General features: G+C 43.8%; 2 protein-coding genes across 7 annotated transcripts in view; both read right to left on the reverse strand.

The window, feature by feature from the left end:
- Window positions 1-20,695, reverse strand: part of KPNA6 (karyopherin subunit alpha 6) — a 49,475-nt gene extending 28,780 nt beyond the window's left edge. The window contains exon 1 of the mRNA XM_022575075.3: window positions 20,597-20,695. Within this exon, the coding sequence (XP_022430783.1) occupies window positions 20,597-20,600 (4 nt within the window). The 5' untranslated portion in view covers window positions 20,601-20,695. The remainder of the gene's footprint in view (window positions 1-20,596) is intronic.
- The window catches only part of TMEM39B (transmembrane protein 39B), a 39,380-nt gene continuing 19,979 nt past the window's right edge, over window positions 4,749-24,149 (reverse strand). For all 6 annotated transcript variants that reach the window (XM_089897073.1, XM_022575076.2, XM_022575077.3 and 3 more), the window contains one exon: window positions 4,749-23,987. In XM_089897073.1, coding sequence (XP_089753199.1) covers window positions 23,745-23,987 — 243 coding nt within the window. In that variant the 3' untranslated portion in view covers window positions 4,749-23,744. The remainder of the gene's footprint in view (window positions 23,988-24,149) is intronic.

The following is a 24,149-nucleotide window of genomic DNA, read 5'->3' on the forward strand; positions in this document are numbered from 1 at the left end:
CTAACCACTGGACCGCCAGGGAATTCCCAAGAAGTTAATGATTTTTTCTTGCGGTACGCGGGCCTCTCACTGTTGTGGCCTCTCCCGTTGCAGAGCACAGGCTCCGGACGCGCAGGCTCAGCGGCCATGGCTCGCGCGCCTAGCCGCTCCGCGGCATGTGGGATTTTCCCAAACCGGGGCACGAACCCACGTCCCCTGCATTGGCAGGCGGACTCTCAACCACTGCGCCACCAGGGAAGCCCAGCTAATGATTTTTAATGGGACAGTTATAATAGGACAACAGGGATTGGGCTCACACTCAATTTTCATAACATTGCGCCAGCCAAACAAAATTTAATTTTAACAAGGGCTAGGGTGAAATGAGCTGTTAAACAGCCCTTGGTTTGAGGACAATTAAATAATTCCCCAGCACCATGCTTCTCTTTTTAAAAAATGTTTTCTTACACCAGATCTAGCTGACCTCTACAACAACCAATGAGAAAGATTAGTCAATTAGGAGCATATCCACTTAACAGCTAGGGAACTAGGTTCAGAGGTACTGTGACTTGCACAAGATCATTTAGCTATCAAGTTGTGAAGCTGGGACTGAGATCTAGACCCTGTAATTCCATAGGCCTTCTCTTTTCATCCAACCTCAGAGAACAACTTCTTTTCATTCTCTGATAAGACACATAATTCTATTCAATTTGGCTCCTGGGCTCCTGCCCTTAGACTAGGTTCTATCCATCTTGATCTATTTACTCACAGTCATTTTAACTTAAGAATTACTAGGGCTTCCCTGGTGGCGCAGTGGTTGAGAGTCCGCCTGCCGATGCAGGGGACACGGGTTCGTGCCCTGGTCCGGGAAGATCCCACATGCTGCGGAGCGACTAGGCCCGTGAGCCACAGCCGCTGAGCCTGCGCGTCCGGAGCCTGTGCTCCGCAACGGGAGAGGCCACAACAGTGAGAGGCCCGCGTACCAGAAAAAAAAAAAAAAAAAAAAAGGAATTACTGACCACTGACTAATTTTCATTAAATTTTTATCTTGTTAAAAAAAATGAAATAACATAAAAAAACCAGTTACTGGCAATCAATTTTCTAATTAGTGCATGAGAACTGGGAGCAACTGAAAACTAGTACTGGGACTTCCCTGGTGGTCCAGTGGTAAAGAATCTGCCTTGCAATGCAAAGGACTTGGGTTCGATTGCTGGTCAGGGAACTACGATCCCACACACCGCGGGACAACTAAGCCCGCGCGCCACACCACTGAGCTCGTGCACCTCAACTAGAGCCCGCGTGCTGCAAACTACAGAGCCCAGGCCCTCTGGAGCCTGCGTACCACAACTAGAGAGAGAAAACCCGCACGCTGCAACTAGAGAGAAGCCCGTGCACTGCAACGAAGAGCCCACGAGCCGCAACGAAAGATCCCGCATGCCACAACTAAGACCTGACGCAGCCAAAAATAAATAAATCAATAAATAATTAATAAATCTTAAAAAAAAAACTAGTACCAAAGACGTTTGCCTAAGAGATTCCCCCCTCCACCCACCATATCTGACTTTTTAGGAATTCAACCTCATAATACAGGTTTTTCTTTTGCAGTGAGTTCTCTCCCTAGACCACAAATCCAACCAACCACAAAACTGAAGTATATCTGACCCTTTGTGAACACCTATACCATCAGAATTAATTAAATCAAACTTCCTCCAAAGTGGATGAAACCAGCTATGATGCTCGGATTGGAAGGGTAGGAAGATAACACACAATACACAAGTGACAGATACAGAGACTAATAAATGCAATCATTTTCAAAGAGGTTCTTCTAAAACTTACATGGCTGGGTTTCTTATCAAAGATGACAACAAAGACTGGCTTAAATTTTGCCTGTCTTCTTGCTGGTCTACTTGGTAGATAACTGCTGCGAATGCATACAAAGTTGATGGCAAAATTTTGGTACATTTAAAAATTTTTTAAATTGAGGTATAGTTGATATACAATATTATAAAAGTTTCAGGTATACAACAGATTTGACACTACTGATTTATAACTTTGTTAGCTAAAATCAGCAATGTAGGACTAGTTCCAGGAATCTCACCACCTACCAATTCTTCATACTGAGAATCAGCCAGACACTAATCTTTTCATTGACTACCTGCCCCCCAAGCTACTGCCCTACTTTTCTGTTCTAATGAATAGGAAAACGATTTTTTCAGCAGAAAAATAGTTTTTTTAATTAAAGAGGACTACCTGCCCTCTTTATTATGAATTATTTAAACACTTAAAGTTACAAATGTCATGACTTGGCACTGCACCCTAATTACTTTAGTAATTGTCTCATAATAACGACCTTCTTATATAACTACAATACCATTTCAAACCTAAGAAAATTAACGAAACACCTATTATCTAGTCCATATGCAAATTTCCTTACTTCAAAATGGCTTTTATAGCTAGTTTTTTCGCCCAAATCAGAATCTAGTCAAGTTTCAGCCCTGTAGCCTTCTATTTAACATTTTATTATGAAAAATGTCAAATATATACAAAAGTAGACAGAATAGTAAATAAAATGAAACTCAATGCAACAATCATTCAGATTCAATAATCAACTAGCTGTCATTCATCTATGCTTCCATCTACTCACAGACCCTGGATCATTTAAGGAAATTCCTGGCATATCATTCCAACAACACATATTTCAGTATGTAACTCCAAACAATAAAAACGGTTTTTAAAATTACATAATTATTCCAACATTTGGTCACTTTTTTTTTTTTTTTGCTGTACACGGGCCCCTCACTGTTGTGGCCTCTCCCATTGCGGAGCACAGGCTCCAGACGCGCAGGCTCAGCGGCCATGGCTCATGGGCCCAGCCGCTCCGCGGCATGTGGGATCTTCCCGGACCGGGGCACGAACCCGTGTCCCCTGCATCAGCAGGCGGACTCTCAACCACTGCGCCACCAGGGAAGCCCCATTTGGTCACTTTTAATCTACAATGTCCCTGTCCTCCTTTCCCCCAACCCTTTTATTTACTTGTGATATTGACTCTCTGAAGAATGCCTTAATGCCTTAAAGAATGCCCCACATTCTAGTTTTGTGCCATTAATTTATACCCCTATCCTGTGTGTTTCCTGCAAAATGGAAGTTGGGTCTAGAGGCTATAACAGATTCAGGTTAAAAATACACTTTGGCAAGAATACATATAGGTGATGTTCTGTGCTTCACACTACATCACATCAGGAGGCATCTAATGGCAGGTTGCTCAGATGATATTAAATTTGATGGTAATCAGATCTCTCTTCCTGAAAGTCATCTATGTACCCTAAGTCTCCATTCACATAAAATTAATGTGACATGTTTCTTGACTATTACACATTTTATGTGTAAGATATAATAACATAATGAAATAACCAACTTTAAAAAATAGGCATTGCCAATATTGTTGAATCTCTGTGTGCTCTGTTTCACTCTAACTCTTCAAATCTGACTTCCATTCCTTCTACTCCAAAGAAACTGCTTTTATCAAGGTCACCGATAACCTCCACATTGCCTTATCTAATGGATAGAAATTTCTGTCCTCTTCTTAACCCCTCAATAGTAGTTACTAATCCCTTCTCTCGAAACACTCAGTTTTCTTGGCACCACTGCCAACCTCATCCAATCTTCTCAGTCTCTCTTGATGGCTCCTCTTCCCTATATCTACATATTGGTTTCTATCTTCACTCTCTCGAGGTGATTTCATCCATTCCCGTAACTCCCAAATTTATGTCCCCAGCCCAGTCCTTTCTCTTGAGTTCCAAACTCATATATTCAACTACCTATGGAAATCTTCACTTTCGTATCCAAAACTAACTTAATTTCTTACACCCTCCCCCCACCCCCAGCAATACCAACAGCATTTACAAGTTACTTAATCCAAATCCTAGGTTAAAAAAAACCATCATCCTTGACTCCTTCCCTTCTCACACTTTTCTGATCTAACCTACTGACAAATCCTGAATGTATCTTGAATGTATTTACCTCTCTCATCCCATACAAGTCACTATCATCTCTTGCCTGGTTACTACGACAACCCACCCCCAACCCATCACCACACAACAAAATCAGAGCATAGCACTGCTCCCATGTAGAAGTAAAATCTTCTTCACAATTTAAGGCGCTGCCTATATCTTCATCTCATCTCATTCAACTTTTTACCCTCAGTCATCATGTGCTCCTGTCACAATGGCTCTCTCAGTATTTGGAAACTATCAAGCTGTTTCCGGATACAGTCTTCACATTTCCTGTTTTCTTTCTGTCCACAATGCTCTCCCCTAGCTCTTAGAATTGCTAGGTCCTTCCCCTGTCACACTAACCCAAAGTAAGCTACTCCATTTTTGTCAGAACACCTGTTTAATTTCCTTCGTTACACTATGTACAATCTGTATCTGTTCTCCTGTGTAAGTTCTACAAAAACTTCTGTTGTATCCCCAGCATCTATGATATATACAAATATTTGCTCACTGAATCACTGTTCAAATATCTAGTCAATACTTATCGAGCACCTACACTGTCCCAGACACAAGGTGTAGCTGTAACAGTTGCTTAACAAGTGTTTGCCAGTAAGTGTAGGGTAAGGGAAGAAATGTACAGCAAAGGAATCTTCCTTGTGACTGGAGTGGAGCAGAACTTCCAAAAGCAGATTTTAGAAAGATTTCTTCCCAGAAACCCAGAAAGCACAGGTTTCCTCCAGAATTGGTGTGAAAAGTGAATAGAGACGCTCTGTTGTAAGGACACACACACACACACACACACACACACACAAATAAACAACTTAAAAAAAAAAAGACTGCAGGACACAAATGGCTCAGAAAAAGACATTTTAGACAGCTAAATCCAGTGACCTTGTCAGTATTCATTCTATTTGACTTTCTAATTTGTCACTGATGATCACTTCTGCCTTCTTGAAACTCCACCCATGATTCTGAAGGCACCACCCTTTCCCAGTTCTCTCACCTTTCTAACCACTCCTTCTCAGGGTTCATACTGTGTTCCTCTCCCAACGCCAATCTCTCAATGTCAGTGTGTATCAAAATTCTACTTTTGGTCCTCAGCAGAAGCAGCCCCCTTTCCCAAGTGACCTCCCTTAGCTTCAACCTCCACTTTTACACTAAGTACCAAATCTCTGTTGTCACAACCTTTGCCTGTATTTCCAAATGCATACTGGCTATCTCCACCTCACTTTCTCTCTCCTTAAACCAGTTTCTTCTCCTAGGTTCCCTAGTTAGGAGTTAATGCCATTACCATTCATCTGGTCTTAGAGTCAGCCATGAACTTTCTATTCCCCAAAGACAACAGGCTGGCAAACTGATCTTCACCTGTACCAAAGATTCTCTCCTTAACCAAACTCTATCCAGGCTCCTCTGAGCCCTTTCTCAACTAGGTTCAACCTTGGTCCATCAAGATTTGAACAAAAAACACTAACATAGTTTCTAACAGCTCAAGGTCACATCACTAGATGACCCTAGCTCCCCTTAAAGTGCCTGCCTGAGAAAATCTCAAGGCTGCCAAATGAATTTACTGTTTCAGCCAACACCTGAATATAGGGTTCCTGTTTCCCAGGCTCTGTGGGAGGGTAGGAGACTACCTTCAATAAGCCCCAGTAGCAAACCCAGTTGGGTTTCATGTGGACCACCTCCCCCTTCCTTGCATTTTGTAATTTTTCATTTCCCTGACTTTACTGAGCTCTCTCTCACCCCCACCTCCATTCCCTCATCCTTCCTTTAAAACACCCAGTTACCTCTGCACAAAGTTGAAATCAGTTCACACTTTTCCCTATTGCAATGGTATATTACTGATTAAAATCTGTCCTTATCGCTTTGGTGTCCAACTTTATCTGTGTTTATCTTTGTTTACCTGGTACTACAAACTGGTTCCCACTGACAACCTCCAATGGCCATGTTTTAGTTCACAACTCATCACCTCACTTCTAGATCATTAACTCTTTGAGAGCAAGAATGTGTAGCACAGTGCACAGCACATACATACTCTCAAATGTTCTATTCAACATTTTTAAACTTCAGTTTTCCAAAAGATCTGAAGTGGTTTATAATAAATTCAACAAAATAAAAATACCAAACCCAAAAATCTGGAAAAGGAATATACACATATGCATAGAAAATGGGAAAAGATGAATGCAGATCAGCAGAACCCAAGAGTCATTTAATTATTGAAACTGACTTGCATTTTGACATGTCAGCTACCTGTCAGCCAAAATAAGGCAATATGAGTGAGCTCTTACATAATTCTCAATATCCATGATGGTGTCCTTTGAAGCACAAAAGTTTTAAATTTTCACTAAGTCCAATTTATCTTTTTTTGGGGGGTGGGAGACTGCTTGTGCTTTCAGTGTCATGTCTAAGAAACTGTTGTCTAATCCAAGGTCATGAAGATTTACTCCTGTTTTCTTAAATGAGTTTTATAGTTTTAGCTCTTTACATTTAAGTTTCTGATCTAAGTTAATTTTTTTAATTTTATTTTTACTGTTTTATTTTATTTATTTTTTGGTTGTACTGCGCGGCATGCAGAACTTCCCCAACCAGGGATCGAACCCACACCCCCTGCAGTGGAAGCAAGGAGTCTTAACCACTGGACCACCAGGGAAGGCCCTAAGTTAATTTTTATATATGATGTAAGGCAGGAGTCCAACTTCATTTTTCTGCATATGCATACTTATTCTTTGTAGGCAATATATATATCAATAGCACATTAGGATAATCAAAATAAACCAGTGATTCACACAAGTCCTTTCTTAATGAATTTAGCATTAATTGAGATGCCTTCAAAGTTTTTATGATAGAACCAATCTACTAAACTAACAAACTCCTGTGATATATAAGTTCCTTTCCTGTGTCAAGTTACTTATTTCCATGTCCTGCTAGGAGACCTCCATCAGGCACCAAGGCAGGCAAGGATCATGATGCTCCTGCCAAAAAAATCACACATCTGTGTCCTTGCTGCTAGATGTGAAAAGAAGCAGTCTTCTCAAGTCCAGTCCAGAATGCTTTCCAAAGTCTCTGACCGTGGTGGAAAGTTTTTATCTACTAAATCCAGACTAAAAGCCTTTTGAAAGCTCTTTCAAAAATGCCAAAGTCAGGGACTTCCCTGGTGGTCCAGTGGTTAAGACTCCACACTCCCAAAGCAGGGGGCACTGGTTTGATCCCTGGTTGGGGAACTAAGATCCTGCATGCCACAGGGTGCAGCCAAAAAAAACCAAAACAAAACAAAAATGCCAAAGTCAATCTCTAATCTCTGCAGAGGGTATGTTCCCAGGGAAGATTCAAATTTGATTGGTAATGATTTAGAAACAATTTGCTTAGCTTTTAAGTCTAAGCTCATACAGAACCCCCATTTTATTTATTTTTTATAAATTCTTTTTGTAAATATTCATTTGTTTATGGTTGCACTGGGTCTTTGTTGCTGCACATGGGCTTTCTCTAGTTGCAGTGAGTGGGGGCTACTCTTCATTGCGGTGCACGGACTTCTCACTGCGGTGGCTTCTCTTTGTTGCGGAGCACAGGTTCTAGGCACGTGGGCTCAGTCGTTGTGGCGCACGGGCTTAAACACTCTGCAGCATGGGGGATCTTCCCGGACCAGGGCTCGAACCCGTGTCCCCTGCACTGACAGGCAGATTCTTAACTACTGCACCACCAGGAAAGTCCCCAGAACCCCCATTTTAGAGGTGAGAAAACTGAGGCATAACTTGCAGAAGGACCCAGCTACTAAGTGGAAGACTAATCCAGATCTTTGAAGACTCTAATCCAGATCCTTCTGTCTAAAGCCAAAGCTCTCTCTATTACATATACTCTGCTCAACAGCATACTAGCCACAGGGGTCTCCTTTGTTATTTCTTGGAAGAAGTGTGCCAATGTTTCTTCTTGGATTCTACCACCCTAACCACTGCCTGACTCAATCTGTCAATGACATGTGGTCCAGTTCTTGCCAAGAATAGGGAATACAGGGCTTCCCTGGTGGCGCGGTGGTTGAGAGTCCACCTGCCGATGCAGGGGACACGGGTTCGTGCCCCGGTCCGGGAAGATCCCACATGCCACGGAGCAGCTGGGCCCGTGAGCCATGGCCGCTGAGCCTGCGCGTCCAGAGCCTGTGCTCCGCAACGGAGAGGCCACAGCGGCGAGAGGCCCACGTACCACAAAAAAAAAAAAAAAAAAAAAAAGAATAGGGAATACAAATATCAGAAGATACCAACACAGGGACTTCCCTGGTGATACAGTGGATAAGACTCCGTACTCCCAATGCAGGGGGCCTGAGTTCAATCCCTGGTCGGGGAACTAGATCCCGCATGCTGCAACTAAGAGTCTGCATGCTGCAACTAAGATCCCGCGTGCCGCAACTATGACCCGGCACAGCCTAAATGAATGAATGAATGAATGAATGAATAAAAAGGTATCAACACAGATATGAATGGAAGTAGAATTTTGGAGGGACTGGCAGTGGTTAGGTAGTCATTTGAAGGCTATTTGCCACTTCAAAGGAAAACCAAAAACAACCATTTGAGTTAATCCTCCCTGTTCTGGTGTAGGGTTTGAAAATCTTTTTAAAAAGTTTAACATTGGGGGCTTCCCTGGTGGCGCAGTGGTTGAGAGTCCACCTGCCGATGCAGGGGACGCGAGTTCGTGCCCCGGTCTGGGAAGATCCCACATGCGGCGGAGCGGCTGGGCCCATGAGCCATGGCCGCTGAGCCTGCGCTTCCGGAGCCTGTGCTCCGCAACGGGAGAGGCCACAGCAGTGAGAGACCCGCGTACTGCAAAAAAAACAAACAAACAGAAAAAAAAACAAAAAAAAAAGTTTAACATTGGGACTTCCCTGGTTGCGCAGTGGTTAAGAATCCGCCTGCCAATGCAGGGGACACGGGTTCAATCCCACATGTCGCAGAGCAACTAAGCCCATGTGCCAAGACTCCTGAGCCTGCGCTCTAGAGTCCGCGAGCCACAACTACTGAGCCCGCATGCCACAACTACTGAGCCCGCATGCCACAACTACTGAAGCTTGTGCGCCTAGAGTCCGTGCTCCGCAACAAGAGAAGCCAGCGCAATGAAGAGTAGCCCCCACTCGCTGCAACTAGAGAAAGCCCGTGCGCAACAACGAAGACCCAACACAGCCAGAAATAAATAAATAAATAAATTTTTAAAAAAAGAAAAGAAATACTTAGGCTGAGCGAAGGCACTGTGCTGGATAGAATATCAACAGGCACACTGGAATAGTGTGGTATTACTGAAAGGAGCTACAAAGCCAGACAATCTGATTTCTGGTCTGCTACTTAACAAGTGTACAGCCTTGGGTGTCACTTATCTGTATCTCAATTTTCTTACCCTTGCCCTGTATACCTCAGAGTTACAGTGAAGATCAAATGAGAATACACATGAAAGCACTTCGTAAATAGTAAAATGCTGTGCTAGTAAGGTAGAATTAGGTTTGGTAATAGTTTTTCAAACTTCTGGAATTTCCCTCAGAGCTTTTTATGACCAAGAAATACTGCAAACAAGGAAACAGTATGAAACAGTTCTGACAGCATGAGGTTCTCAGGGTGTTTGTTATCTGTAAGCCTGTCAGAACTGTCAATAACCAAGACAATGGGAGAGACTTCTCTATGGACAACTGGATTAGTCCATAATGGGGCCATAATAAGGCTGCTCATATTCTGGCAGATCCTCACAAGACTGGGCTGAAGAATGATCACTCCAGGAAACAAAGCTGAATCTATAAATCAGGAGGTCTGGCTAAAAGATCATGTGGGAAAAACAATCTTCTGTACACACAACTATATATTCAAAGCTCAAGGCCTAAGTGAAGCATGGCACACTGAGATACTGCATCAACCAGATAGCTGATAGTCCAAGTTCTCTAATCCTAATTCTCTCCTAGGATTTACTAGTCCTTTTGGCCCTTGAATCTACATATAAATGCAATGCTCAGACCTAGGAATGGGGAAGTAAGGGGTGGTGAGAGACATAGGAGAGGCCCAGGATAGCTACAGTCCAATTTCTCCAAAAGAAAAATTCCAAATATCCCTTGTAGACTGTGCAGAATCTGGAGGCTCTTACCTTCCTAGCGACACCCCATTGCCACTATCACTAGGTGCTACAAGGAACTAAAATGAATTACTTAAAGTAGGAAAACCAAAGCGCTTACCTTCCATTTCAGTCAATGCAAAAACATTCACTGAATATCTCCCAAGCACTCACACTGCTCAAGGAATCAAGGTGAAAAGAGAAATCCAAATGGTTATCTCCAAACTGACTCAAATAGACAAGTGATTTATTATTCATTTAATAAAATGTATGTGCCAGGCACTGTGCAGAAGCTTCTGCCTTCAGGAAGCTTTACAACCTAGTTTAGTCTCACAGCATCAAGAACAACAAACAGCGCTTTCCTGGTGGCGCAGTGGTTGAGAGTCCGCCTGCTGATGCAGGGGACATGGGTTCGTGCCCCGGTTTAGGAAGATCCCACATGCTGCGGAGCGGCTGGGCCCGTGAGCCATGGCCGCTGAGCCTGCGCGTCCGGAGCCTGTGCTCCACAACGGGAGAGGCCACAACAGTGAGAGGCCCGCGTACTGCAAAAAAAAAAAAAAAAAAAAGAACAAAAAACATAATGAATCTAAGTGTGCAATGATGTCAGAGAGTGGAAGTGAGAACTATTTTTACTGTGTGGTGAGTTCTGAAGTGGTCTTTGAAGGCTAGATGGTTAATATTTCTAAAGGTAATGGTGTAGGGAGGGACCGCAGTTTACCAGGAGCAAAGATTAGAGATCAGAAAGCCCAAGGTTGGTTTGAGGGACAATATCAGTTTGGTTAGAGAGGTATAAATACAAAGGCCCACAAGCAAAATGTCTTTGGGATTAACAGTGAACTGCTGGCCCCTATTCTGCAGCACTCCGCCCCTCCATCCCCAGTCTTCAGACAAGGAGGGTTCTGCATGGCCTGTAGGTGTATTACACAAATCTCTCTGACTAGCTCTTCATTTCAACCTTTGGTAATAGGAGAAAGGGTTTTTCTAACAGCCCTTGTAACAAAATAAAAGCAGGATTTCTCTAACCTGTACATATTAATTCAAAAAGGAGGAGCTAGATTTGGGATGCAATCTTCTGAGGAGCCCAGGACAACATGGGGAAGAAGAGCCACACTGAGAGGCCACACAAAGGGAACCCTCTCTGTCCTCATTAGACATGCTACGGACAGACACTCAATGCTGCCCCTCAAGCCTTGTCAGCTCCTTCCAATATGATGTAGTGAGAAAGAGCACTGATTTGAGAGTCAGGTGAGCTGGTTCCAATCCCAACTGAATAACCATGGGCAAATTACCCACTATTTTGAGTCTCTGCTTCCATTACCTATAAAATGAGAATAATAAACTTTATAGCCCAGTATGACTGATGAGGTAACGTGAAAGTGTCTAGGGTCTAAATGCTGAATCAATGGTATTTCCTTTTTCTTCCCAGCACCTACTTTGAAAGGCTTCAATTCCCCATGAGGGCAATTTCCCAGAAGTCAGAGTCAAAGAGGACGACTATATTTTCTTGCTCTCCATTAGCAGGTGGTTTTTCCTCTTCCTTTCTCCTAACACTGTAGCTCCTTTCTCTTAACCTTTATCCTTCTATTCCATCTTCATTCCCTCCAAAGTTAGGCTGTAAGAACCAATAAGCCAGAGTTTTTTGTTTTGTTTTGTTTTTTTAGGCCACACCGTGTGGCATGCAGGATCTTAGTTCCCCAAACAGGGATCAAACCTGTGCCCCCTGCAGTGGAAACATGGAGTCTTAATCACTGGACCGCCAGGGAAGTCCCGAGCCAGAGTTCAGAAAGGGCCTGTTCTCTAGTTAAAAGTTATTTTCTCATATCAGCAAAAGTTAAAAAGTTTACTAAAAATAATTTTAAGAAACTGATTTTTCTCTATTGTTTTGTTTTTGCTGGAAAATGAACAACTTTAAATGATTTTTAAAAATCTGATTACACTGTTTCTGTATTTATAAATACTAATTTGCATATGCAATTTGATACATTACAACTTATGTAAGTAAATAAAAGTTACTCAGCAAATACAGCTATAAAACTTAGTTAAATGTAAATAGCTTTTTAACTTTTAACCTAAAAATCTTGTTTAGTCGCTCTTAACCTTGCACTGAATAAAAAGCAAGTTTTATGCTTACTCATTTTATGTATAAAGCACAGACATACTTACTGTACATAAAAAGATATAGAGTATATCTGCATGTTAAAATTTCATGGGAGGGATGCATTAGGGAAAAGAGATGTCTAAAAAGGCTTCTTAGGAAGGTGATAATGGATGGAAAGGTTGAGGAAACAATGCTATAAGGGATTAGGGATCTGTACCAGTATCTTCTCAGCTTTTCAAGTCAGAAACTTGGGAGTCACCCTTGACAACTCCTTTCCCCTTATCCCCATATCCAATCACTAGTAATGGTCAGCTTTATTTCCTATTTCTGGACTGTCTCTGTCTCTTCTTCTCCATTCCTACCGCCATTACCCTAACTCAGATCTTCATGATCTCTTGCCTAGACTTTATAAGAGCCTCATTAACCTGTTCCTTTTCTCTTTACTCCAAACTTCTTGAAACAGTTTGTCTCTCCTCTCTTATTTCTTAGCCCACTCCAATCTGCTTCCATGCTATCAAAACTGTTTTCGTAAAAGACACTGATCAAGTGCAAAATGCTAAATTCAATAGACCTTTTCAGTCCTTATTTTTCCCGTCCTCTTGGCAGCACTCAATCTTGATAGCCATATCCTTCTTCTTGAAATACTCTTTTCCATTGGTTTATGAGACATCAATCGCTACTTGTTTTCTTCAAATTGTGGCTGCTGATCCCCTTCTTCCCGCACACTAAAGCTAATGAAACTTGAGGTCCTCTTTTCAGCCCATCTCCCATGATATACATTTTTCATAGGCACTATCAGTGACTCCCGTGGTCTTAGTTACCATATATAAACGGATGATTAATCCTCCATCTCCATCCCCAGACCCCACGCTTGAGCCCCAGACTTCTCTATCCAGTTGTTTTTTGGACAGCTTCCCTTGGAGGTCACAGAGATACCTCAAAAATGTCCAAATTTAAACTCAACTCAGTTAAAAGCATCACTATCCACTCTGCTGCTCAAGGCAAGAGGCCTAGGAGTCATGCTTAATTCCACCCTGCCCCAACCACTTTCAGCCTCCAGGTGAAACCAATAACCAAGCCCTGCTAATTCAAATTCCTAAATCTTATTCTCCACTGTTACTACCTCAGTCTCCATCAACATCTCTTGCTAGGACTACCACACTACTTAAGAACCAACTACCTCAAGAACCTCCTGGTTGGAATGTTATCGCAGTCTAATTCATTCTCCCCAGAGCAGTCAAGCAATATAAATAAATAAATTTGATCACGTCACTTCTGAGATTAAAACGTTTCAATGGCATTTCACTGTTATCAGGATAAGGTCCAAATATCATTCCCCCTATGCTACCAACCCACCTAGCCTACCAATCTTTTGCTTGTGAAATAATCATTTCACCCTGCCACTGACAACTATCCATAGATCAGCTCTCATTAGCTTAAAGGCCTTCCCTGATCCCCCTACGCCGGGGTGGACCCCCTTATTATATAAATCCATAGTACTGCGGACTGCTCCACTCAAAATATTTATCATTTTATAATGGTCTCCGAAGTATGCGATACAAAATCAACTGGGACATAGAAAGAAAAACATACACATATGTTGTAACTGACACACATATATATGTATATAAATAACATATACAAATGTTACATATATATAAAAATAATATATACGAATGTTACATATATATAAGTAAGGCTTACCTTTATTATGCATTAGCCTATTAATACTGGCAACTTTTATCTGTTGGTCAGGTGGCCAAGTTTTCCTGAAGGAAGACTGGGAGTTATACCAATCAGGTGAAGACACTAGTTCATTCACATTTATCATACTGCATGACACTGTAGTTTGTGTACCTAGTTAAGTGGATTTACAAGATAGCTAGTTTTAACTAAATTAACATTCACAAAATAAATAAACAGCTTAGAGTCCTATCAAGAAACTGAATGGGGGCTTCCCTGGTGGCACAGTGGTTAAGAATCCACCTGCCAATGCAGGGGACATGGGTTCGAGCCCTGGTCCAGGAAGATCCCACATGCCGTGGAGCAGCTAAGCCTGTGCGCCACAACTACTGAGCCTGTGCTCTAGAGCCTGCGAGCCACAATTACTGAGCCCACATGCTGTAACTACTGAAGCCTGTGCGCCCAGAGCCCGTGCTCCACAACAAGAGAAACCACTGCAATGAGAAGCCCGCACACTGCAACAAAGAGTAGCCCCCACTCACTGCAACTAGAGAAAGCCCGCACACAGCCACGAAGACCCAACGCAACCAAAAATAAATAAATAAAATAAATAAATTTAAAAAAAGAAAATGGGGCTTCCCTGGTGGCGCAGTGGTTGGGAGTCCGCTGCCAATGCAGGGGACACGGGTTCGTGCCCGGGTCCGGGAAAATCCCACATGCCGTGGAGTGGCTAGGCCCATGAGACATGGCCGCTGAGCCTGCGTGTCCGGAGCCTGTGCTCTGCAAGGGGAGAGGCCACAACAGTGAGAGGCCCGCGTACCACAAAAAAAAAAAAAAAAAAAAAAAGAAAATGAATGGAAGATAATGTTAATAATGCAGGAAGAGGAACAAAGAAACAGCAGAGCTGATGTCTCTGGAAGTAAAAGCTCCTAAGTACCAGAATTTCACCTGCCACATCACAATAAAACAAAACAAAATAACATAATGACCAGCTAATCAGATCTAAGTCAGCCAAAGATTTAAAATTATCTAGAAGATTATTTAAAATATGGACTTACACTCTCTCATGCACCTTACTCTGAATGTATAATATGCTTAAAAATAATACTTACTGAATACACAATGCTATCATGATCAGCAAGACATTTAAAAACACTTGTCTTGGGCTTCCCTGGTGGCGCAGTGGTTAAGAGTCCCTCTGCCAATGCAAGGGACACGGGTTCGAGCCCTGGTCCGGGAGGATCCCACATGCCGCAGAGCAATTGAGCCCGTGCACCACAACTACTGAGCCTGTACTCTTAGAGCTCGCGAGCCACAAATACTGAGCCCACGTGTCACAACTACTGAAGCCTGCGTGCCTAGAGCCCGTGCTCTGCAACAAGAGAGGCCACCGCAATGAGAAGCCTGTGCGCCTCAATGAAGAGTGGCCCCTGCTCGCCGCAACTAGAGAAAGCCCGCAAACAGCAACGAGGACCCAACACAGCCAAAAATAAATAAATTAAATAAATAAATTTAAAAACACTTGTCTTAATCCTTTTATAATAAATACGGTGTATATATTTCTTGGCCTTGCCTCACGGCTTGCGGGATCTTAGTTCCCCGACCAGGGATCGAACCCGGGCACCCTGCAATGGAAGCAGAGTCCTAACCACTGGACTGCCAAGGAATTCCCAAAATGTGTTTAGATTTTAAAAGTTAACTTGTAACATCTAAAAATTTTTAATCTGTTATGAAATCATATGAAAATTCAGATTTCCAATCTCAAGGGGGAGAGGGATTGCGGAAAGGGATGCGAAATTATGCAGTAAGGCAACACTAGACCTACATTCTGTCATGGCAACAACTGGCTGGACCTCATCAGATTGCATGGGACTCTAGTTGGCCCGCCAGTCTACATTTGGTTGATTTTACTCGATTACCCATTAGAATTTAAGCTCTAGGATTTCACTAAAAATATATATATATTTTTGTCTGTTTTGTTCACTGCTGTATTTCCAGGGCCTAGAACAGTAGCTGGCACACAGTAGGCATTCAGTAAACATTTGCTGAAATTAACAAATAACAGTTGCCTGCCTAATCCCTAAAAATGTTTCTGACAAGTATTCATAATATGTTTCTGCCTTCCCCTAAAAGACAAATTGATTTATCTTTTATATTTAGCACAGGGCCTGACACATACTAAGTACTTTATTTGCTCACTGTATGACTAAGAGCAATTAGTTATCACTTACTGAGTACTCACTGTGTGCTAAACACCATGTTAAAACACTTTACAAGCATTAGCTCATTTAATCACCCTAACACTCCTATGAGGCAGATGCTATCACCACTGTTTTAAGAGATGAGGAAAATCAATCTCTGGAGATTAAGCAATTGGTCAAAGCTCTAATTGTATTACAGAATGAAATAACTGTAACACAAGATAAAATATGAAAAGAGCTATATGAAAGGCAAGAACAAAGTGCTACAGAATTCAGAAGGATAGTTCACTTCCAGTTTGGAAGGCATAACACACATATTTGGGAAAGGTCCCTGAGGGAGGTAGCATTTAAACTAAATCTTGTAAAACAGCCAAGATTTTCATAGGAAAAGATGGGTGGGGAAGGGATTGCTTTTGTCACTTTCTCTACCAGGAAAGGTGAAGTACATACCAAGGAGGTAGTCTGAGTAGAATGCAGGATATGTGGATAAATATTAAATCGAGTAAGACTAGTAAAGTCAACAGGAAGGCCTTGAATACCATACCCTATGGGTTATGATTTTATCCTGTAGACAAAAAGAAGTCCATGAAGGTTCCTAAACTAAGGAGAAGAGTGATAAGACCAGAAGGGTGTTTTAGCAACATTGCTGCAGCAGAACTGGTCATGGTAAGGAGGCTATAGAACAGATTTAGAAGGCTCCTGAAGTAACAACACCTTTACAATTTACAATATTTTCTGACATCTAGTACTTCACTGACACTTCACTAACAACATTAATAAATAGTATTATCATATTTTCACATCAAGGAGCCTGAGACTTAGCAATTTTAAAGACCACAGAATTAAGTCTTTGTGGGACTATGCTGTGAGAAAAACATACACAAAACAATTTAGGGAAGACATCAGTAACAGGATCACAGTATCCAACAACTGCCAATATAGGAAGGGAAGAAAAGAGTAAGGAACCAAAGATAGGTAAGATTTCTATCTTATGCCCTAGTGTCTGGGCCAGTGGTCCCACCATTAACAAAAATGTAGGAAAGGTACAGCAGGAAGGGGGAGTGAGTTTGATGCTTGTGGGACACAGTTTAGTAGCTCTCTAAGTTGCTGTTATGCACTGTGGGGTGGGTGGGTGGGTGGGCAAGGCTGGAGGGAAACTAAGAAATGAGCTAAATTACTTCCTGACCTGGAGGCATTATCAGAAAGGTTCTGTTACTTGCAGCAAACCAGAAGCAGCTTTTCGTATCCTAGAGCCCAGTGACAGGACAGTTCCAAAAACATCATGAAGAAATCAGATTCTTTCCGTCTCCTCGACCCTCACCCTTAGAACCGCCTGCTCTTATTTCTAAATTCTGCCTCATGATCCCAGCATTGCTAATGGCAATTTCAGAGTCAGAAAAGGGATCTTTCCTTTCCAGAGGCAGAACACAGCCCTTAATAGCCCATATTTTGGTTAGAACCATACTACCTGAGTATTTCCTCTATTTACTAGCTGTGACCTTGCTTAAGTTACTGAACCTCTCTGTGCTTCAGTTTTCTCAACTAGAATGTGAGAATCTGAGAAATAAATGAATTAGTATTACAGTACTTAGTGCCTAGCACATAGCAAGTTCTATGTAAGTGTTCGCTATTATTATAGCTTTGCTATCTCTCTATCTCTTTGAAGCTCTCACACTTTGGTGATACCTGGGTTAAAATATAAAGTGGCAAAAAAACAACAGAATAAAACTTGGCAAATAAGGAACTCTTTTTCAGAAGTCCTCCAGGCTTCCCTTCACATTCATTAGCCAAAATCTGCATCACATGCCCATACTTAAATCAATCACAGCCTAGGGAGATAGAATTACAATGATTGGTTTAGTTTATATCAATCAAGACCTACCCCCTGGGGCTGGGAAGGTGCTGCCAGATTCCTGGTTAGCAGGATGGCAGGAACAGTGATAAAAACGACCGGTGTCTGCCAAGACTTAGTCTTGAGAGGCTGTGGTCTCTGCTAGGGAGGGTTAGAAAAAGTAACTTCCAGAGCTGCAAGCCTCAACCCTACAGGGTTCCTAAGAGCAATGAAATCACTGTAAAGGTCTGTTAAGGCTAGTGAAGTTTGGCACAGGAGAAATAGTATAGGATATAGGCCAGAGCTCGAGGAGCGTACTCTTGAGAGGCAGTGAAACACAGCAGGTTCTAGATTCATGAAGGTGTGACGCAGGCCATGTTAGTGTTCCCAGCCCTAGGGCCTAGATCACCAGCCTTGGGCTTAATCACCTAATCTTCTCAAAGCCTGTTTACTCATTTATAAATGGGGATAACCCAAATTATCTCGGATTTGATGTTAGGATTAAATGTAAGGATACATTTCACCCCGTAGTATAAGGATCAGAGAAAAAAACAAAAATAACCAACCCACACACAAAAACCCCACAAAACAAAAACCCCAATGGCCTGGTGTTCAGAAAGACAAGGTGCAAGGCGGGATGGGGGTGGCGGGGAGGTACCTGAAATGGAGTTGCAGAGAAGAGAGGAGGCTGCCTGACTCTAGACTAAAACTCCCCTTCAGGACCCTGGTCAGGTTCTGTTGCTCTATTGAAGAACTTTCATTTCAAAGTTTACCAGAAAAGGATTAAATTTAATCACACCTGAAGTCTTCTTAGAGGTTTATGTGCAGCAAAATGGATAAGAATCTCACTTCTGGCTTTGCTGTAACTAACTGTGTTATATTCTCTGAGGTAGTTTCCCCATCTGTAAAAACTGAGTAAATCGCTGTCAAATTTATATCACTGGGCTTAATAAACTAAGTATTAGCCCCTTCCCTTTGAGGCAGCAGTGTTCCTGAAATTGAAGGCCAATACAAAATCTGTAACATAAAAGCCCCTAAAATTTTTCATTGATTCATAAAGTTGCAGCTACAAGGACAGGCCTATCAGTCTTAATGGAGAATTCTGGAAACCAGAGTACTTAAAGGAAAGGAACAAACATTACTGAAAACATTATTGAAGGTGGAAAAGAATCTGTTCTGATATTTATAGAGCCCTTACTAGTCTCCAAACACTGTGGTATCTTATTTAATTCTCAAACACCTCGATAACCCTGCCCCCTCCCCTCTTTCTAGAGATGAGGAAAGGAAGGCTCAGAAAGGAAGAAAATAACATTTATCGTGGACTGTACTGGATGTTTTCCATATGCATCACTGCATCTGACATTTAAGTGACTTCTCTGGATGAGAGCTACGAAGTAGCAGGCAGGATTATAATACCAGATCTGATTCTAAAGTCATTGCCATGCAGCTCAAGGGAGTAATTTATGTTTCCTCAGGATCAGGTTTCTTACAAAACTCAATCCCAGAATCTCAATCCCCACCCCCAACACACCCACAATAGTTGGGGTTAGCAATTCACTTTGCAGTTTTCCAGTTTCTTTCAGATTAAAGATTTCAAAGTGGGCCCACTAGCAAAAATACAAAACACCTTTACAACTCTGCCTAGGATTAAAAGCTTTCTTTCCCCCTTTTCCAGCCCAATCACTTGGGGGCCAAGCCATAAAGAACAACAGCTATAAACTAGGGCTCTGGAGCGATCAACCTGGTTTAAGCCACTGACTGTGTGACCTTGGGTAAGTTACTTTACCTCCCTAAGCCTCAGTTTCCTTATCTGTAAAATAGGGATAATAGCAGTATCTATCTCAATAAATAGGTTGTGCATATTAAATAAAACGTGACATGTAAAGCAATCAGAGCAATGCCTGCACACAGGAAGAGCTTAGCAAATTTAATAGTTCTCATTGCTGGAGAAGAAGTACCACTGATGGTTCTGTCCCTAAGTCCAAAGACTTCGCCATCGTATTCTCTCTGAGCACAGGCCTTGCTACCTGGAGTCCCTTTAGAAAGAGCAACAGGTCGTTCCTTTTCTCCTAACCAGGGCCAGGCCCAGAAACCTAAAGCCCCCGACCTATACATGACTACGAGATCTTGGCACTGGTTTTCTACCACTACGAAGGCTGTCACTCTGAACCCAACCGAACCACCCCATTTCCGCCTCGGCTCGGTAAGTTCTCCCGGCCTTCAGCGGCCCAGGCTGCCTTCGGCATGGCTGCCCCTGGTTACAGGCCTGGAGCTGGCTCGCCTGGCGTCCCTTCGCCAGAGAACTCTCTCTGCGACGTAGGGAGGATTTCCCTGAGTTCAGGGCAACCAGTGAATCCAGTTAAGAGGCGCGTCGGTCAGACACACGCCGGAGAGGGCTGCCTTAAACGCCTCCCGGGCCTGCCACCGGGAGCCCGGCCCAGACCGGAGGGTCAGCCCCTTTCTAACCTCCGGGACGCGTGGGGTCCGGCCCAGGGCCACCACGTGGGGGCTCCAGGAGTGGCAAGGTGTTCCCGAAACCAGCCCCCAAAGACTGCTCCCCGCTTGGGCCCTAACCTGGCCCCAAACTGGCCTGAGCGGCGCTCCCGGCCTGGCTTCTCCCCTCAACCCTATTTGGAGGAGACTCAGACATCCTCTGCAGACTGCAAACAGGCTCTCGCCAGACTCCAAGCCCCGACACTGCCTCAGCCCGAGTCCCCAATTGCCTGGTTTCCTTACTCACCCATCGCGGCTCCGCTCGCTCTTACTTGGCGGCGGCAGCGGCGGCAGCGGCGGCAGCTTCGGCGGCAGCTTCAGCAGACAATATGGCGGATCTACAGGACGGCAGCCCGAAACGGACAAACAACTTAACAATCCCGGGAAGAAACGCGCTTTCGGCCCCACCGCCTAGTTCACAGCGACGACCGCATTTAAAGAGACCGCAGCTACTAAAGGCGGGGACTAAGGATGGAATATGAAAGGAGTGGGTGGAGAAAAACTGGCAGGGATACCTACTAAAGAAAGTTAAGTGTGCTTAGGATTTCTCAGCTTTTTCTGCTATTTCCTTTTTGTAGTGAGGTCTCCTCCCGTAGAAACTTTTTCTCCCAGAAAGGTATTCCTTCCTTTTGTAGTTAAAACCACCCATAGACCCTGAGCTGGATATATGAATAAGGAGTCATCTGGAAAGGTGAAGTGACTTGCTCAAGGATATAGCGATAAGGAAATGAAGAAGTCTAGAGTAAACCCGATTACAATCTTATTGGGAGATACAAAGTGGAAAAATAATGAGACCGGTGCAGTGCTTTATAGTTGACAGAGCTATTTCATTTAGCCTTACTGCAAGCTCTCTGAGGGCACAAGTCAGTTCTATAGTGTTCATCACTGATCTCCAGCACCTAGCACAGTATCTGGCACGTGGTATGTGCTCCATGAATAATTGTTGAATGAATAAACAAACGAATGAACAGATCTGTGAGTTACGCAAAAAAAGGGATATGATCTCCCTTTTTAGAGATGAGGAAATTGAGGCTCTGAGGTTCATGCATCTTTTTTTTTTTTTAATATTTATTTATTTTGGCTGTGCCAGGTCCTTAATTGCGGCACACGGGATCTTTAGTTGGGGCATGTGGGCTTCTTAGCTGCAGCATGTGGACTTCTTAGTTGCGGCATGCGAGACCTAGTTCCCCGACCAGTGATCGAACCCACGTCCCCTGCATTGGAAGGCGGATTCTTAACTACTGGACCACCAGGGAAGTCCCGTTGTCGTGTGTCTTTTGAATCATGGAACTTATGGCTGGTACACATTAGACCTCCCTTTTTGCATAATAGGATTCCGGTCCTTCTGTCCCCCACCTCAACACACAGAGGAAGGCTATGTCTTCAAGTCACTGGTCCCAAGGGGGAGCTATCTTTTGGAAGTCCAGGTCCTGCCATAACAAATTGCCACCTCTAGTTGTGGACCTGGCCCACCGAGGGAAACAACTCAAAAAGCCAATTCTAGGACTCAGGGTCAGGAAAGGGAGTGTTATCTTTCTCCTCCTACTGCCACTGCTCAAGGTCAGACCTCTTCATTCTCTGTTGGTCTATTTTACCTGCCTCCTCACTGGTGTGCCTCCAGGTTCTCCCATTTGCACCCGTTATCTCTTTAAAAGCAGAGACCTTATCATGTCCTCTGCTTAGTGATTTCCTACTAACGGCCTTAGGTAATGCCCAAACATTTCAATCTGACAGTTAGGCTGGTCCTTACTGACTTCTTGGGCTACTCTCTGCCAGGCAACCCAGGCTCCATCCATATTTGGGGAACCACATTCCCCCAAATATGCTCCTATCTTCTTTTGTGCCTTTGCATATGCTCTTTCCTCTGCTTGGAACACAATGCCCTCCCTTCCCCCTTGACCATGAGGTGAACTACTCACTTTCAAGACCGAATACAATTTTCACCTTCTTGAAAAAGCCTGTCTTTCCAGACAGAGTCAGACTATCTGTCCTTTCTGCTCCCCGGTGCCCTGGACACACATTTTCCTCAGCAACTGGCAATCTAGGTTGTTCACAAGGTGTCTCTCTCTCCTGGTTGTCTATGAAGGGACAGTATCTTCCTCATCTTTGTTTCTGTCCCAGTGCCTGGCACAATGCCTGCCTCAGCAGAGGTACCACAAACATTTGCTGCAGTGTCTGCCTCCTGTACACCACCATTGGAGCATCTGCATAACTTGTAGCCAAACAAGGGCTCAGGGGACACGGGCAGACTAGATGAATGGCTATGACCATGTCTCCTCTCCTGCCAGCCCCTGAGCCCTCCATCCTATGCTCCACAGGAGCCAGGTGGCCTTCCAAGTGGCTTTGTTTCCATACAAGCCCTTGGCCTTGCTCACACACCCTCCCTAGCCTAGAGCCATGGGTCCTCCCTGATCCAGTCCCTGCAGACCTTTCCAGATCCAGCCCATCTCCCCCCAACTTTCCTTATCTTTCTTGCTCTAGGAACCACTTTCTGCTTACCTTCTCCAAATACCCCAGAATGCTACTGCTCGGCTTGAAGCGCCTTTACCCCCTCTTGTCCACCTAGGAAGTGGCCGATACAACTCAGACTATCCCCTCCTCCAAGAAGTCCAGAGAGCATTAAATGTTCTCTCCCCTGTGCTATTCTGTACCTTGTAACTGTTATACCCCTCCCAGTGTAGTGACTTGTTTGCTTCTGTGTCTTGGCATCTTCACCATGTACCTCGGCATCTGACACAGAGCAGGGTCTCAGTGACTGCGTGCTGGGAATCAGTACATCACATTCTGCTGGGATAGTAGTGTTATCTTTCAGAGGGTTTTGGGACCCAGCACTACCACTTCCTAGCTGTGTTACCTTGGGCAAGTCATGATAGATAGCTCCCTGAGCTCCTGTTTTCATCTATAGGAGTGACAGCACCTACCTCCTAGGGTTGTCATAAAAACTGGATTAAGACAAGGCCTGTCATACACGTAGAGCAGCCTCTGGCACACAGCGAGCATTCAGCCAGCAGCAGCTACCATGCTACGGTGACCTCGGGTGTCTCATCTTTTCTCCACCGGAGAAGGCAGAGCTCACAGGGGCCCCAGAAGCCACACATGGGGTGTCCTGGCCAAGAATCCCACACCTCTGCTCTCTGCCTGACAGGCAAGAAAAGGAGAAAGAAATACAGGACACAGGCTTATTGGGAGTATAAAAATAGGACTTTTTTTTTCTCCTCATAATCACATCAATTATCAAAGAAAAACAGTATGTAACAAAAATACAAAGCTCTGGTGGATTTTTTTTGTCTGGTTTTTGTTTTTTTTTTTTGCCCCCCACCCATCCCTCCCCAACAGCCGCTTCCCAGGGAGCCCCTGGCTGAAGCCTGGATGCTGTCCCTGGGTCGCCCTGGGGCTCAGGAGAACCGGTGGTCTAGGTCCCTCTGGGGGTTGACCGAGTACGAGTAGGCCTTGCCCAATACCAGGCGGTCTCGCAGCAGCTTGAAGAAGGCGTAGTAGTTGCTGAAGAGGATGAGTGCCAGTGAGATGGTCTGGTGCCACTTATCAGAGGACATTAAGGAGTACAGCTGGTAGACGATGACAGCGCCCTCCAGCAGCAAAAGGATGTTGAGGATCCGCAGGGGTTTGCTGAAAAAGAACTGCCCAGGAAAGAGTAGGCATGGACTCAAAGTGGGCTCCAGAAACCTGCCTCTTGGAAGGGGGTTCTGGGTAGGCCAGTGAAGGGGTCAAGCTCTTGGGCCCCATGCAGACTTGGGTGGGGAGGAAGACTTCGTAGGGTTGGGTGTGGACCTTGCCATCTC

This window comes from Delphinapterus leucas, chromosome 1 (assembly GCF_059928025.1).
Source record: "Delphinapterus leucas isolate spDelLeu-1000000601 "Yukka" chromosome 1, BTC_Dleu_Yukka2, whole genome shotgun sequence".
Classification (NCBI taxonomy): Eukaryota; Metazoa; Chordata; class Mammalia; order Artiodactyla; family Monodontidae; genus Delphinapterus; species Delphinapterus leucas.